Source organism: Schistocerca serialis, unplaced genomic scaffold (genome assembly GCF_023864345.2).
Source record: "Schistocerca serialis cubense isolate TAMUIC-IGC-003099 unplaced genomic scaffold, iqSchSeri2.2 HiC_scaffold_867, whole genome shotgun sequence".
Lineage (NCBI taxonomy): Eukaryota > Metazoa > Arthropoda > Insecta > Orthoptera > Acrididae > Schistocerca > Schistocerca serialis.
This window is the reverse complement of record NW_026048482.1, coordinates 4,322,480-4,336,095: the sequence shown is the minus strand read 5'-3', so window position 1 is coordinate 4,336,095 and position 13,616 is coordinate 4,322,480. Positions and strand designations below refer to the sequence as shown.

At 41.5% G+C, this 13,616-nt stretch overlaps 1 protein-coding gene across 1 annotated transcript; it reads left to right on the top strand.

The window, feature by feature from the left end:
- Positions 1-2,254: 2,254 nt before the first annotated feature.
- Positions 2,255-4,105, top strand: LOC126452445 (piggyBac transposable element-derived protein 2-like). Its single transcript, XM_050091074.1, has one exon. It carries the CDS (start codon positions 2,255-2,257, stop codon positions 4,103-4,105), a length of 1,851 nt encoding a protein of 616 aa, XP_049947031.1.
- Positions 4,106-13,616: the final 9,511 nt, after the last annotated feature.

The following is a 13,616-nucleotide window of genomic DNA, read 5'->3' as shown; positions in this document are numbered from 1 at the left end:
CTGGTCTCCCAGGAAACGCTCAAAGGAAATCACAAACAATGTGAAGAGTCAGTCTTCTTGTACTTTAGTCGGCATTGTGCCATTTGAATTAACTCCCGACGCAATTTCTGTGTTTCATCGTCAATGTGAAAGTCCATCGGATACAGTAAAGATGCATTGGTGCATCGGAATCTAATACCGGTCTCCCTGGAAACTTTCAAAGGAAACCACAAACAATGTGAAGAGTCAGTCTTCTTGTACTTAAGTCGGCATTGTGCCATTTGAATTAAATCCCGACGGAATTTCTGTGTTTCATCGTCAATGTGAAGATGCATTGGATACTGTAAAGCTGCATTGGTGCATAGGAATGTAATACTGGTCTCCTAGGAGACGCTCAAAGCAAACCACAAACAATGAGAAGAGTCAGTCTTCTTGTACTTAAATCGGCATTGTGCCATTTGAATTAAATCCCGACCCAATTTCTGTGTTTCATCGTCAATGTAAAGGTCCATCGGATACAGTAAAGCTGCATTGGTGCATCGGAATCTAATACTGGTCTCCCAGGAAACGCTCTCAGCAACCCACAAACAATGAGAAGAGTCAGTCTTCTTGTTCTTAAGATGGAATTGTGAAGTTTGAATTAAATCCCGAGGCAATTTGTGGATTTCATCATCAGTCTGGAGGTCCATCAGATACAGTATAGCTGCATTGATGCATCGGAATCTATTGCTGGTCTCCGAGGAAAAGCTCACAGCAAACCACAAACACTGAGAAGAGTCAGTTTTCTTGTACCTTGTCGGCATTGTGCCACTTGAATTAAATCCCGACGCAATTTATGTGTTTCATTGTCAATGTGAAGGTCCATTGGATACAGTAAAGCTGCAATGGTGCATAGGAATCTAATATTGGTCTCACAGGAAACGCTCAAAGCAAACCACAAACAATGAGAAGAGTCAGTCTTCTTGTACTTAGGTCGGCACTGTGCCATTTGAATTAAATCCCGACGCAATTTCTGCGTTTCATCGTCAATGTGACGGTCCATCAGATCCAGCAAAGCTGCATTTGTGCATCGTGATTGAATACTTGTCTCCCAGGAAGCGCTCAAAGGAAACCACAAACAATGAGAAGAGTCAATCTTCTTGTACTTAAGTCGGTATTGTGACGTTTCAATTAAATCCCGACGCTATTTCTGTGTTTCATCGTCAATGTGACGGTCCACAGGATACAGTAGAGCTGCATTCGTGCATCGGAATCTAATACTGGTCTCCCAGGAAACGCTCAAAGGAAACCACAAACAATGAGAAGTGTCAGTCTTCCTTGTCCTTAAGTCGGCATTGTGCCATTTAAATTAACTCCCGACGCAATTTCTGTGTTTCATCGTCAATGTGAAGGTCCATCGGATACATTAAAGCTGCAGTGGTGCATTGGAATCTAATACTGGTCTCCCAGGAAACGCTCAAAGCAAACCACAAACAATGAGAAGAGTCAGTCTTCTTGTACTTAAGTCGGCATTGTGCCATTTGAATTCAATCCCGACGCAAGTTTTGTGTTTCATCGTCAATGTGAAGGTCCATCGGATACAGTAAAGCTGCATTGGTGCATCGCAATCTAATACTGGCCACCCAGAAAACGCTCAGAGGAAACCACAAACGATGAAAAGAGTCAGTCTTCTTGTACTTAAGTCGGCATTGTGCCATTTGAATTAAATCCCAACGCAATTTCTGTGTTTCATCGTCAATGTGAAGGTCCATCGAATACAGTAAAGCTGCAATGGTGCATCGTAATTGAATACTGGTCTCTCAGGAAGCGCTCAAAGTTAACCACAAACAATGAGAAGAGTCAGTCTTCTTGTACTTAACCCTTTAATACATACTGTAGCTGATAAGCTACAGACTTCATTTCTTCGATTTATTCCATATGGGGAATCATTTTCGATCAAATTCGTTATGTAACTAAGTGTATACACTCCGCTGCAGTTTCTAGTAGTTCTTCATAGCGATCATAGATGGCAGGACGAGCTGAAGCAGTTCGACAGTGAGCTGTGTGGACATACTGCCAAGTGTGTGTTTTGGCGGAAAGTCGAGTTGTGTTTTTGGTGTTTGTGCACTGATTTCTGGGTTTGAAAATTGCTTTTTCATTTTGAAAACGTAAGTAGATATGGTGTAAACAGTTAATTCGAGTGTCTTTGCGATATATTTGAAATGAGGCCTGTTTTTGTTTATGTAGCTTATCAGCTACATTTTTCATTTACTGCATTTCAGGCGCTGACGTAAAAATGTCTCGAAAGAGTCAAGAAGAAATGCTTATGGAATGGTTAGAGATTCCACTAAGCAGTGATGACAATCTTGTGTGTTGCTCTGACGATTCCATTCAAGATGAGACATATGTTGCTCCTGAATCTGTTGATTGTGATAGTGACAGTAGTGACGAAGAAAGTCAAGTACCAGTAATTAGGACTGAAGATGTTTCTGGAACAAGACAATCTGAAGTTATAATGAAGGAATCGACGTCACAGTTGTCTGATAATGCTCTGAAACTGCCATGCAGCAGCAAAAATGTTACCAAAAACAGCAGGAGTGTGGTTTGGAAAGATAAACAGTTGATTATTCCCGAACTGCAGTCAAAGTTTCATGGCAATACTTCGTTACCAGAAGAAGTAATAAACTTAAATACTCCATACCAATTCTTCAAACATATATTTCCATCTAAATTGTTTGATCTAATTGTCGAAGAGTCTCATAGATACAGTGTGCAGTGTAATCCTGATAGACCAATAGATTTATCCTGTGATGACATAAAAAAATTTATAGGCATCTGTCTCGTAATGTCAATAGTTCATGTACCTAATACGAGGGATTACTGGGGAGAAGTTACTGGTACTCATCTGATCAAGACAACAATGACAGTGAATCAGTATGAGCAAATACGTAAGTTTCTTCACTTCAATGACAACAGTGCAATGATACCCAGGGGTGAAAAAGGTCATGATAGACTCTTCAAGATAAGACCCATAATAGAATTGATGAGATCTCGGTTTCAAACAATACCTGTTGAGGAGTGTGTTTCTGTTGATGAACAGATATGTTCAACAAAGGCTAGAAGTTATTTGAAACAATACATGCCAAACAAGCCTCATAAATATGGATACAAATTATTTGTTATTAGTGGCATATCTGGTTATGCCTACGATTTTGAGATTTTCACTGGAGATGAAAATGAACCAGAAAAAAGAGTGACTGGGGAGGAAGACTTGGTAGCAAGTGCAAATGTTGTAGTTCGACTCAGTAGGATACTACCAAGAAATATGAACCACAAACTGTACTGTGCCAATTATTACACAAGTCTGCCACTGCTTGTATGGTTACATAAACAAGGAATTTACTCACTTGGGACAGTCAGAAGAAACAGAGTGCCAGACTGCAAGCTCCCTTCAGAAGCTGAGCTGAAGAAAATGGCACGAGGTGCATCAGTAGAGCGCGTCGCAACAGTGGATGGTGTCGACATATCAAATGTAGTGTGGAAAGATAACAAGAGTGTGATGTTGCTTTCTACACTTGCTGGACAGCAGCCTATTCATGAAGCAGGGAGGTATGACAAAAAAACAAAGTCAAGAATAACAATACCTTGTCCACAAATAATTAAGCTCTACAATAAACATATGGGAGGTGTTGACCTTCTTGACAGCATAATAGGTCGACATAAACTTCTTGTGAAAAGTCGAAAATGGTATATAAGATTGTTTTACCATCTCCTGGACATGGGAGTAGTCAATTCCTGGCTGTTGTATAGGAGAGTAGCAGAAACAAAAGGGATTAGGAGAACTATGAAACTCTCCGAATTTCGAATGGAAATTGCTCACTGTTTGTGTCGCTCAGGTCAAACTTCAGCAAAACGGGGAAGGCCGAGTAATGAACTCGAAAACCAAATACAAGCTAAGAAGACAAAGGGGCCCACAGCACATGTACCTCCACAAGATGTAATGCTGGATCAAGTAGGTCACCTGCCTTCGTACTTGCAAGTGAGACAGAGGTGCAAAATGCCAGGATGCAAGGGATTTTCCTGGGTTCAGTGTAATAAATGTGCAGTTGCATTGTGTTTGCACAAACAAAAGAACTGTTTCATGTAAAGTGATTATCACATGCTTGGGTACAAACCTGTTGGAACTAGATACCTTATTGTTCATATATAAAAGTGTATAAAATATACAATAAATGCTCAATATTTACAACATTAATGTCCTATTTATTATTTTAGGATTTTTCCCTTCCTATACAGAGTATTTAATCATAATCAACAATTAAATTACGAGAGATTTTATCAAAATTGAGGGAGCAAAATAAGCACATTTATTGTGGCTCGTAAGGTGTTAACTCAAAATGTAGCTGATCAGCTACAATAGCGCTTTGTTAATTTAATTTAAAAAATTTTTCAATATTTTTTTCGAAATGTAGGCACTATAAACTAAACATGGTAATTTCTACAGCTTGAAATAAAAAAAACCAAGCATTTAAGGGTTAAGTCGGCATTGTGACATTTCAATTAAATCCCGACGCAATTTCTGTGTTTCATCGTCAATGTGACGGTCCATCGGATACAGTAAAGCTGCATTCATGCATCGGAATCTAATACTGGTCTCCCAGGAAACGCTCAAAGGAAACCACAAACAATGAGAAGAGTCAGTCTTCTTGTCCTTAAGTCGGCATTGTGCCATTTGAATTAACTCCCGACGCATTTTCTGTGTTTCATCGTCAATGTGAAGGTCCGTCGGATACAGTAAAACTGCATTGGTGCATCGGAATCTAATACTGGTCTCCCAGGAAACGCTCAAAGGAAACCACAAACAATGAGGAGAGTCAGACTTCCTGTACTTATATCGGCATTGAGCCATTTGAATTAAATCCCGAAGCAATTTCTGTGGTACATCGTCTATGTGAAGGTCCATCGGATACAGTAAAGCTGCATTGATCCATCAGAATCTAAAACTGGTCTCTCAAGAAACGCTAAAAAAAACCACAAACAATGAGAAGAGTCAGTCTTCTTGTACCTTGTCGGCATGGTGTCATTTTAATTAAATCCCGACGCAAATTATGTGTTTCATCGTCAATGTGAAGGTCCATCGGATACAATAAAGCTGCATTGGTGCATTGGAATCTAATACTGGTCTCACAGGAAGCGCTCGAAGAAAACCACAAACAATGAGAAGAGTCAGTCTTCTTGTACTTAAGTCGCCATTAAGACATCTGAATTAAATCCCGACACAAATTCTGTGTTTCAACATCAATGTGAAGGTCCATCGGATACAGTAACGCTGCATTGGTGCATCGTAATCTAATACTGGTCTCCCAGGAAACGCTCAAAGCAAACCACAAACGATGAGAAGTGTCAGTCTTCTTGTACTTAAGTCGGCATTGTGCCATTTGAATTAAATCCCGAGGCAATCTCTCTGTTTCATCGACAAAGTGAAGGTCCATCGGATACAGATATGCTGCATTGGTGCATCGGAATCTAATACTGGCCTCCCAGGAAACGCACAAAGGAAAGCACAAACGATGAGAAGAGTAAGTCTTCTTGTACTTAAGTCGGCATTGTGCCATTCGAATTAAATCCCGACCCAATTTCTGTATTTCAACGTCAATGTGAAGGTCCGTCGGATACAGTAAAGCCGCAATGGTGCATCGGAATCTCATACTGGTCTCCCAGGAAACGTTCAGAACAAACCACAAAGAATGAGAAGAGTCAGTCTTCTTGTACTTAAGTCGGCATTGTGCCGTTTGAATTAAATCCCGACGCAATTTCTGTGATTCATCGTCAATGTGAAGGTCCATCGGAATCTAATACTGGTCTCCCAGGAGACGCTCAAAGGAAACCACAAACAATGAGGAGAGTCAGTCTTCTTGTACTTAAGTCGGCATTGTGCCATTTGAATTAAATCCCGACGCAATTTCTGTAATTCATCGTCAATGTGAAGGTCCATCGAATACAGTAAAGCCGCAATGGTGCATCGGAATCTAATACTGGTCTCCCAGGAAACGTTCAAAGCAAACCACGAACAATGAGAAGAGTCAGTCTTCATGTAGTTAAGTCGGCATTGTGGCATTTGAATTAAATCCCGACGCAATATCTGTGTTTCATCGTGAATGTGAAGGTCCAGCGGATACAGTAAGCTGCATTGGTGCTCGGAATCTCATACTGGTCTCCCAGGAAACGTTCAGAACAAACCACAAAGAATGAGAAGAGTCAGTCTTCTTGTACTTAAGTCGGCATTGTGCCGTTTGAATTAAATCCCGACCAAATTCTCTGTTTAATCGACAATGTGAAGGTCCGTCGGATACAGTAAAGCTGCATTGGTGCATCGGAATGTAATACTGGTCTCCCAGGAAACGCTCAAAGCAAACCACAAACAATGAGAAAAGTCAGTCTTCTTGTACTTAAGTCGGCATTGTGCCATTTTAATTAAATCCCGACGTAATTTCTGTGTTTCATCGTCAATGCGAAGGTCCATCGGATGCAGTATAGCTGCATCGGTGAATCGGAATCTAATATTGATCTCCGAAGAGACGCTCAAAGCAAACCACAAACAATGAGAAGAGTCAGTCTTCTTGTACCTTGTCTGCATTGTGCCATTTGAATTAAAACCCTACGCAATTTCTGTGTTTCATCGTCAATGTGAAGGTCCATCGAATACGCTCAAAGGAAACCATTAATGATGAAAAGAATCAGTCTTCTTGTACTTAAGTCGCCATTGTGCCATTTGAAGTAAGACTCGACGCAATTTCTGTGTTTCATCGTCAGTGTGAAGGTCCATCGGATACAGTAAAGCTGCATTGGTGCATCGGAATCCAATACTGGTCTCCCAGGAAACGCTCATAGGAAACCACAAACAATGAGATGAGTCAGTCTTCGTGTACGTAAGTCGGCATTGTGCCATTTGAATTAAATCCCGACGCAATTTCTGTGATTCATCGTCAATGTGAAGGTCCATCGGAATCTAATACTGGTCTCCCAGGAGACGCTCAAAGGAAACCACAAACAATGAGGAGAGTCAGTCTTCTTGTACTTAAGTCGGCATTGTGCCATTTGAATTAAATCCCGACGCAATTTCTGTAATTCATCGTCAATGTGAAGGTCCATCGAATACAGTAAAGCCGCAATGGTGCATCGGAATCTAATACTGGTCTCCCAGGAAACGTTCAAAGCAAACCACGAACAATGAGAAGAGTCAGTCTTCATGTAGTTAAGTCGGCATTGTGGCATTTGAATTAAATCCCGACGCAATATCTGTGTTTCATCGTGAATGTGAAGGTCCAGCGGATACAGTAAGCTGCATTGGTGCTCGGAATCTCATACTGGTCTCCCAGGAAACGTTCAGAACAAACCACAAAGAATGAGAAGAGTCAGTCTTCTTGTACTTAAGTCGGCATTGTGCCGTTTGAATTAAATCCCGACCAAATTCTCTGTTTAATCGACAATGTGAAGGTCCGTCGGATACAGTAAAGCTGCATTGGTGCATCGGAATGTAATACTGGTCTCCCAGGAAACGCTCAAAGCAAACCACAAACAATGAGAAAAGTCAGTCTTCTTGTACTTAAGTCGGCATTGTGCCATTTTAATTAAATCCCGACGTAATTTCTGTGTTTCATCGTCAATGCGAAGGTCCATCGGATGCAGTATAGCTGCATCGGTGAATCGGAATCTAATATTGATCTCCGAAGAGACGCTCAAAGCAAACCACAAACAATGAGAAGAGTCAGTCTTCTTGTACCTTGTCTGCATTGTGCCATTTGAATTAAAACCCTACGCAATTTCTGTGTTTCATCGTCAATGTGAAGGTCCATCGAATACGCTCAAAGGAAACCATTAATGATGAAAAGAATCAGTCTTCTTGTACTTAAGTCGCCATTGTGCCATTTGAAGTAAGACTCGACGCAATTTCTGTGTTTCATCGTCAGTGTGAAGGTCCATCGGATACAGTAAAGCTGCATTGGTGCATCGGAATCCAATACTGGTCTCCCAGGAAACGCTCATAGGAAACCACAAACAATGAGAAATGTCAGTCGTCTTGTACTTCAGTCGGCATTGTGCCATTTGAATTAAATCCCGTGGCAATTTCTGTGTTTCAACGTCAATAAGAAGGTCCATCGTATACACTAAAGCTGCATTGGTGCATCGTTATCTAATACTGGTCTCCCAGGAAACGCTCAAAGCAACCACAAACGATGAGAACAGACAGTCTTCTTGTACTTAAGTCGGCATGGCGCCATTTGAATTAAATCCCGATGCAATTTCTGTGTTTAATCGTCAACAAGAAGGTCCATCGTATACACTAAAGCTGCATTGGTGCATCGTTATCCTACACTGGTCTCCCAGGAAACGCTCAAAGCAAACCACAAACGATGAGAAGAGTCTGTCTTCTTGTTCTTAAGTCGGCACTGTGATATTTGAATTAAATCCCGTCGCAATTTCTGTGTTTCATCGTCAATGTGGAGGCCCATTGGATACAGTGAAACTGCATTGGTGCATCGGAATCCAATACTGGTCTCCCAGGAAACGGTAAAAGCAAACCACATACAATGAGAAGAGTCAGTCTTCTTGTACTTAAGTCGGTATTGTGGCATTTGAAATAAATCCCGACGCAATTTCTGTGTTTCATCGTCAATGTGAAGGTCCATCGAATACAGTTAAGCAGCAATGGTGCATCGGAATCTAATACTGGTCTCCCAGGAAACGCTCAAAGCAAACCACAAACAATGACAAGAGTCAATCTTCTTGTACTTAAGCCGGATTGTGCCATTTGAATTAAATCTCGACGCAATTTCTGTGATTCATCGTCAATGTGGAGGTCCATCGGATACAGTAAAGCTGCATTGGTGCATCGGAATGTAACACTGGTCACCCAGGAAACGCTCAAAGAAAAAAACAAACAACGAGAAGAGTCAGTCTTCTTGTTCTTAAGTCGGCACTGTGATATTTGAATTAAATCCCGTCGCAATTTCTGTGATTCATCGTCAATGTGGAGGTCCATCGGATACAGTAAAGCTGCATTGGTGCATCGGAATGTAACACTGGTCACCCAGGAAACGCTCAAAGAAAAAAGCAAACAACTAGAAGAGTCAGTCTTCTTGTACTTAAGTCGGCATTGTGCCATTTGAATTAAATCCCGAAGCAATTTCTGTGTTTCATCGTCAATGTGAAGGTCCATCGGATACAGAAAAGCTGCATTGGTGCATCGCAACCTAATACTGGCCTCCCATAAAACGCTCAAAAGAAACCACAAACGATGAAAAGAGTCAGTTTTCTTGTACTTCAGTCGGCATTGTGCAATTCGAAATAAATCCCGACGCTATTTCTGTGTTTCATTGTCTATATTAAGGTCCATTGGATACAGTAAAGCTGCATTGGTGCTTCGGAACCTAATACTGGTCTCCCAGGAAACGCTCAAAGCAAACCACAATCAATGGGAAGAGTCAATCTTCTTGTACTCACGTCGGCATTGTGCCATTTGAATTAAATCCCGACGCTATTTCTGTGTTTCATCGTCAATGTGGAGGTCCATCGGATACAGTAAAGCTGCATTGGTGCATCGGAATCCAATACTGGTCTCCCAGGAAACGCTCATAGGAAACCACAAACAATGAGAAGAGTCAGTCGTCTTGTACTTCAGTCGGCATTGTGCCATTCTAATTAAATCCCGACGCAATTTCTGTGTTTCATCGTCAATAAGAAGGTCCATCATATACACGAAAGCTGCATTGGTGCTTCGTTATCTAATACTGGTCTCCCACGAAACGCTGAAAGCGAACCACAAACGATGAGAAGAGTCAGTCTTCTTCTACTTAAGTCTGCATTGTGCCATTAGAATTAAACCCCGACGCAATTTCTCTGTTTCATCGTCAATGTGAAGGTCCATCAAATACAGTAAAGCTGCACTGTTTCATCGGAATCTAATACTGTCCTCCCAGGAAACGCTCAAAGCATTCCACAAACAATGAGAAGAGTCAGCCTTCTTGTACCTTGTCGGCATTGCGCCATTTGAATTAAATGCCGACGCAATTTATGTGTTTCATCGTCAATGTGAAGGTCCATCGGATATATTAAAGCTGCATTGACTCATCGGAATCTAATACTGGTCTCCCAGGAAACGCTCAAAGCAAACCACAAACAATGAGATGAGTCAGTCTTCTTGTACGTAAGTTGGCATTGTGCCATTTGAATTAAATCCCGACGCAATTTCTGTGATTGATCGTCAATGTGAAGGTCCATCGAATACAGTATAGCTGCATTGGTGCATCGGAATCTAATACTGATCTCCGAGGAGACGCTCAAAGCAAACCACAAACAATGAGAAGAGTCAGTCTTCTTGTACATAAGTCAGCATTATGCCACCTGAATTAAATCCCGAAGCCATTTCTGTGTTTCATCTTTAATGTTAAGGTCCAGTGGATACAGTAAAGCTGCATTGGTGAATCGGAGTCTAATACCAATCTCCCAGGAAACGCTCAAAGCAAATCACAAACAATGACAAGAGTCAATCTTCTTGAACTGAGGCCGGATTGTGCCATTTGAATTACATCAAGTCGCAATTTCTGTGATTCATCGTCAATGTGGGGGTCCATCGGATACAGTAAAGCTGAATTGGTGCATCGGAATCTAACACTGGTCACCCAGGAAACGCTCAAGGCACAAAACAAACAACGAGAAGAGTCAGTCCTCTTGTATTTCAGTCGGCAAAGTGGCATTTGAATTAAATCCTGACTCAATTTCTGTGTTTTATCGTCAGTAAGAAGGTTCATCGTATACACGAAAGCTGCATTGGTGCATCGTTATCTAATACAGTTCTCTCAGGAAACGATCAAAGCAAACCACATACAATGAGAAGAGTCAGTCTTCTTGTACTTAAGTCGGCATTATGCCATTTGAATTAAATCCCGAAGCCATTTCTGTGTTTCATCTTCAATGTTAAGGTCCATTGGATACAGTAAAGCTGCATTGGTTAATCGGAATCTAGTACTGGTCGCCCAGGAAACACCCAAAGGAAACCACAAACAATGAGAAGAGTCAGTCTTCTTGTACTTAGGTCGGCATTGTGTCATTTGAATTAAATCCCGACGCAACTTCTGTGTTTCATCGTCAATGTGAAGGTCCATCGGATACAGTAAAGCTGCACTGTTTCATCGGAATCTAATACTGTCCTCCCAGGAAACGCTCAAAGCATACAACAAACAATGAGAAGAATCAGTCTTCTTGTACCTTGTCGGCATAGCGCCATTTGAATTAAATCCCGACGCATCTTTTGTATTTCATCGTCAATGTGAAGGTCCATCGGACACAGTAAAGCTGCATTGGTGCATCGGAATCTAATTCTGGTTTCTTAGGAAACGCTTAAAGCAAACCACAAACAATGAGAAGAGTCAGTCTTCTTGCACTTTAGTCGGCATTGTGCCACTTGAATTAAATCCCGACGCAATTTCTGTGTTTCATCGTCAATGTGAAGGTCCATTGGAAACGGTAAAGCTGTATTAATGCATCGGAAGGTAATACTGGTTTCCCAAGAAACGCTCGATGCAAGTCACAAACAATGAGAACAGTCAGTCATCTTGAACTTAAAATGGCATTGTGCCATTTAAATTAAATCCCGACGCAATTTTTGTGTTGCATCGTCAATGTGAAGGTCCATCGGATACAGTAAAGCTGCATTGGTGCATCGCAATCTAATACTGGTCTCACAGGAACCGCTCAAAGCAAACCACAAACCTTGAGAAGAGTCAGTCTTCCTGTGCTTAAGTCGGCATTGTCCCATTTGAATTAAATCCCGACGCAATCTCTGTGTTTCATCGTCAGAGTGGAGGTCCATCGGATACAGTAAACTTGCATTGGTGCATCAGAATCTAATACTGGTCTCCCAGGAATCATTCAAAGCAAACCACAAACAATCAGAGGAGTTAGTCTTCTTGTAGTTAAGTCGGCATTGAGCCATTTGAATTAAAACCCGACGCAATATCTATATTTCATCGTCAATGTGAAGATGCATCGGATACACTAAAGCTGCATTGGTGCATCGGAAACCGATCCTGGTCTCCTAGGAGACGCTCAAAGCGAACCACAAACAATGAGAAGAGTCAGTCTTCTTGTACTTTGTCGGTATTGTGCCATTTGAAGTAAATCCCGACGCAATTTCTGTGTTTCATCGTCAATGTGACGGTCCATCGGCTACAGTTAAGCTGCAATGGTGCATCGGAATCTAATACTGGTCTCCCAGGAAACGCTCAAAGTAAACCACAAACAGTAAGAAGAGTCAGTCTTCTTGTTCTTAAGTCGGCATCGTGCCATTAGAATTAAATCCCGACGCAATATCTGTGTTTCATCGTCAATGTGAAGGTCCATCGCATACAGTAAAGCTGCACTGTTTCATTGGAATCTAATTCTGTCCTCCCAAGAAACGCTCAAGGCATTCAACAAACAATGAGTAGAGTCAGTCTTCTTGTACCTTGTCGGCATTGTGCCATTTGAATTATATCCCGCCGCAATTTCTGTGCGTCATCGTCAATGTGAGGGTCCATCAGATACAGTAAACCTGCAATGGTGCATCGGAATCTAATACTGATCTCCCAGGAAACGCTCAAAGTAAACCACAAACAATGAGAAGAGTCAGTCTTCTTGTACTTAAGGCGGCATTGTGCCATTGGAATTAAATCCCGACGCAATATCCGTGTTTCATCGTCAATGTGAAGGTCCATAGGATACAGTAAAGCTGCATTTTTGCTTCGCAATTTTATACTGGCCTCCCAGGAAACGCTCAAAGCACACCACTAACAATGAGAAGAGTCAGTCTTCTTGTACTTACGTCGGCATTGTGCCATTTGAATTAAATCCCGACGCAATATCAGTGTTTCATAGTCAATGTGAAGAACCATCGTATACAGTAAAGCTGCATTGGTGAATCGGAATCTAGTACTGGTCTCCCAGGAAACACTCATTGGAAACCACTAACAATGAGAAGAGTCAGTCTTCTTGTACTTAAGTCGGCATTGTGCCATTTGAATTAAATCCCGACGCAATCTCTCTGTTGAATCGACAATGTGAAGGTCCATCGGATACAGTAAAGCTGCATTGGTGCATCGGAATCTAACACTGGCCCCCCAGGAAATGCTCAAACGATAGCAAAAACGATGAGAAGAGTAAGTCTTCTTGTACTTAAGTCAGCATTGTGCAATTCAAATTAAATCCCGACCCAATTTCTGTATTTCAACGTCAATGTGAAGGTCCGTCGGATATAGTAAGGCTGCATTGGTGCATCGGATTCTAATACTGGTCTACCAAGAAGCGCTCAAAGCAAATAACAAACAATGAGATGAGGCAGTTTTCTTCTACGTAAATCGGCATTGTGCCATTTGAATTAAATCCCGACGCAATTTCTGTGTTTCATCGTCAATGTAAAGGTTCATCGGGTACAGTATAGCTGCATTGGTGTATCGGAATCTAATACTGATCTGCGAGGAGACGCTCAAAGCAAACCACAAACAATGAGAGGAGTCAGTCTTGTTGTACCGTGTCGGCATTGTTCCATTTGAATTAAATCCCGACGCAATTTATGTGTTTCATCGTCAATGTAAAGGTCCATCGGAAACAGTAAAGCTGCG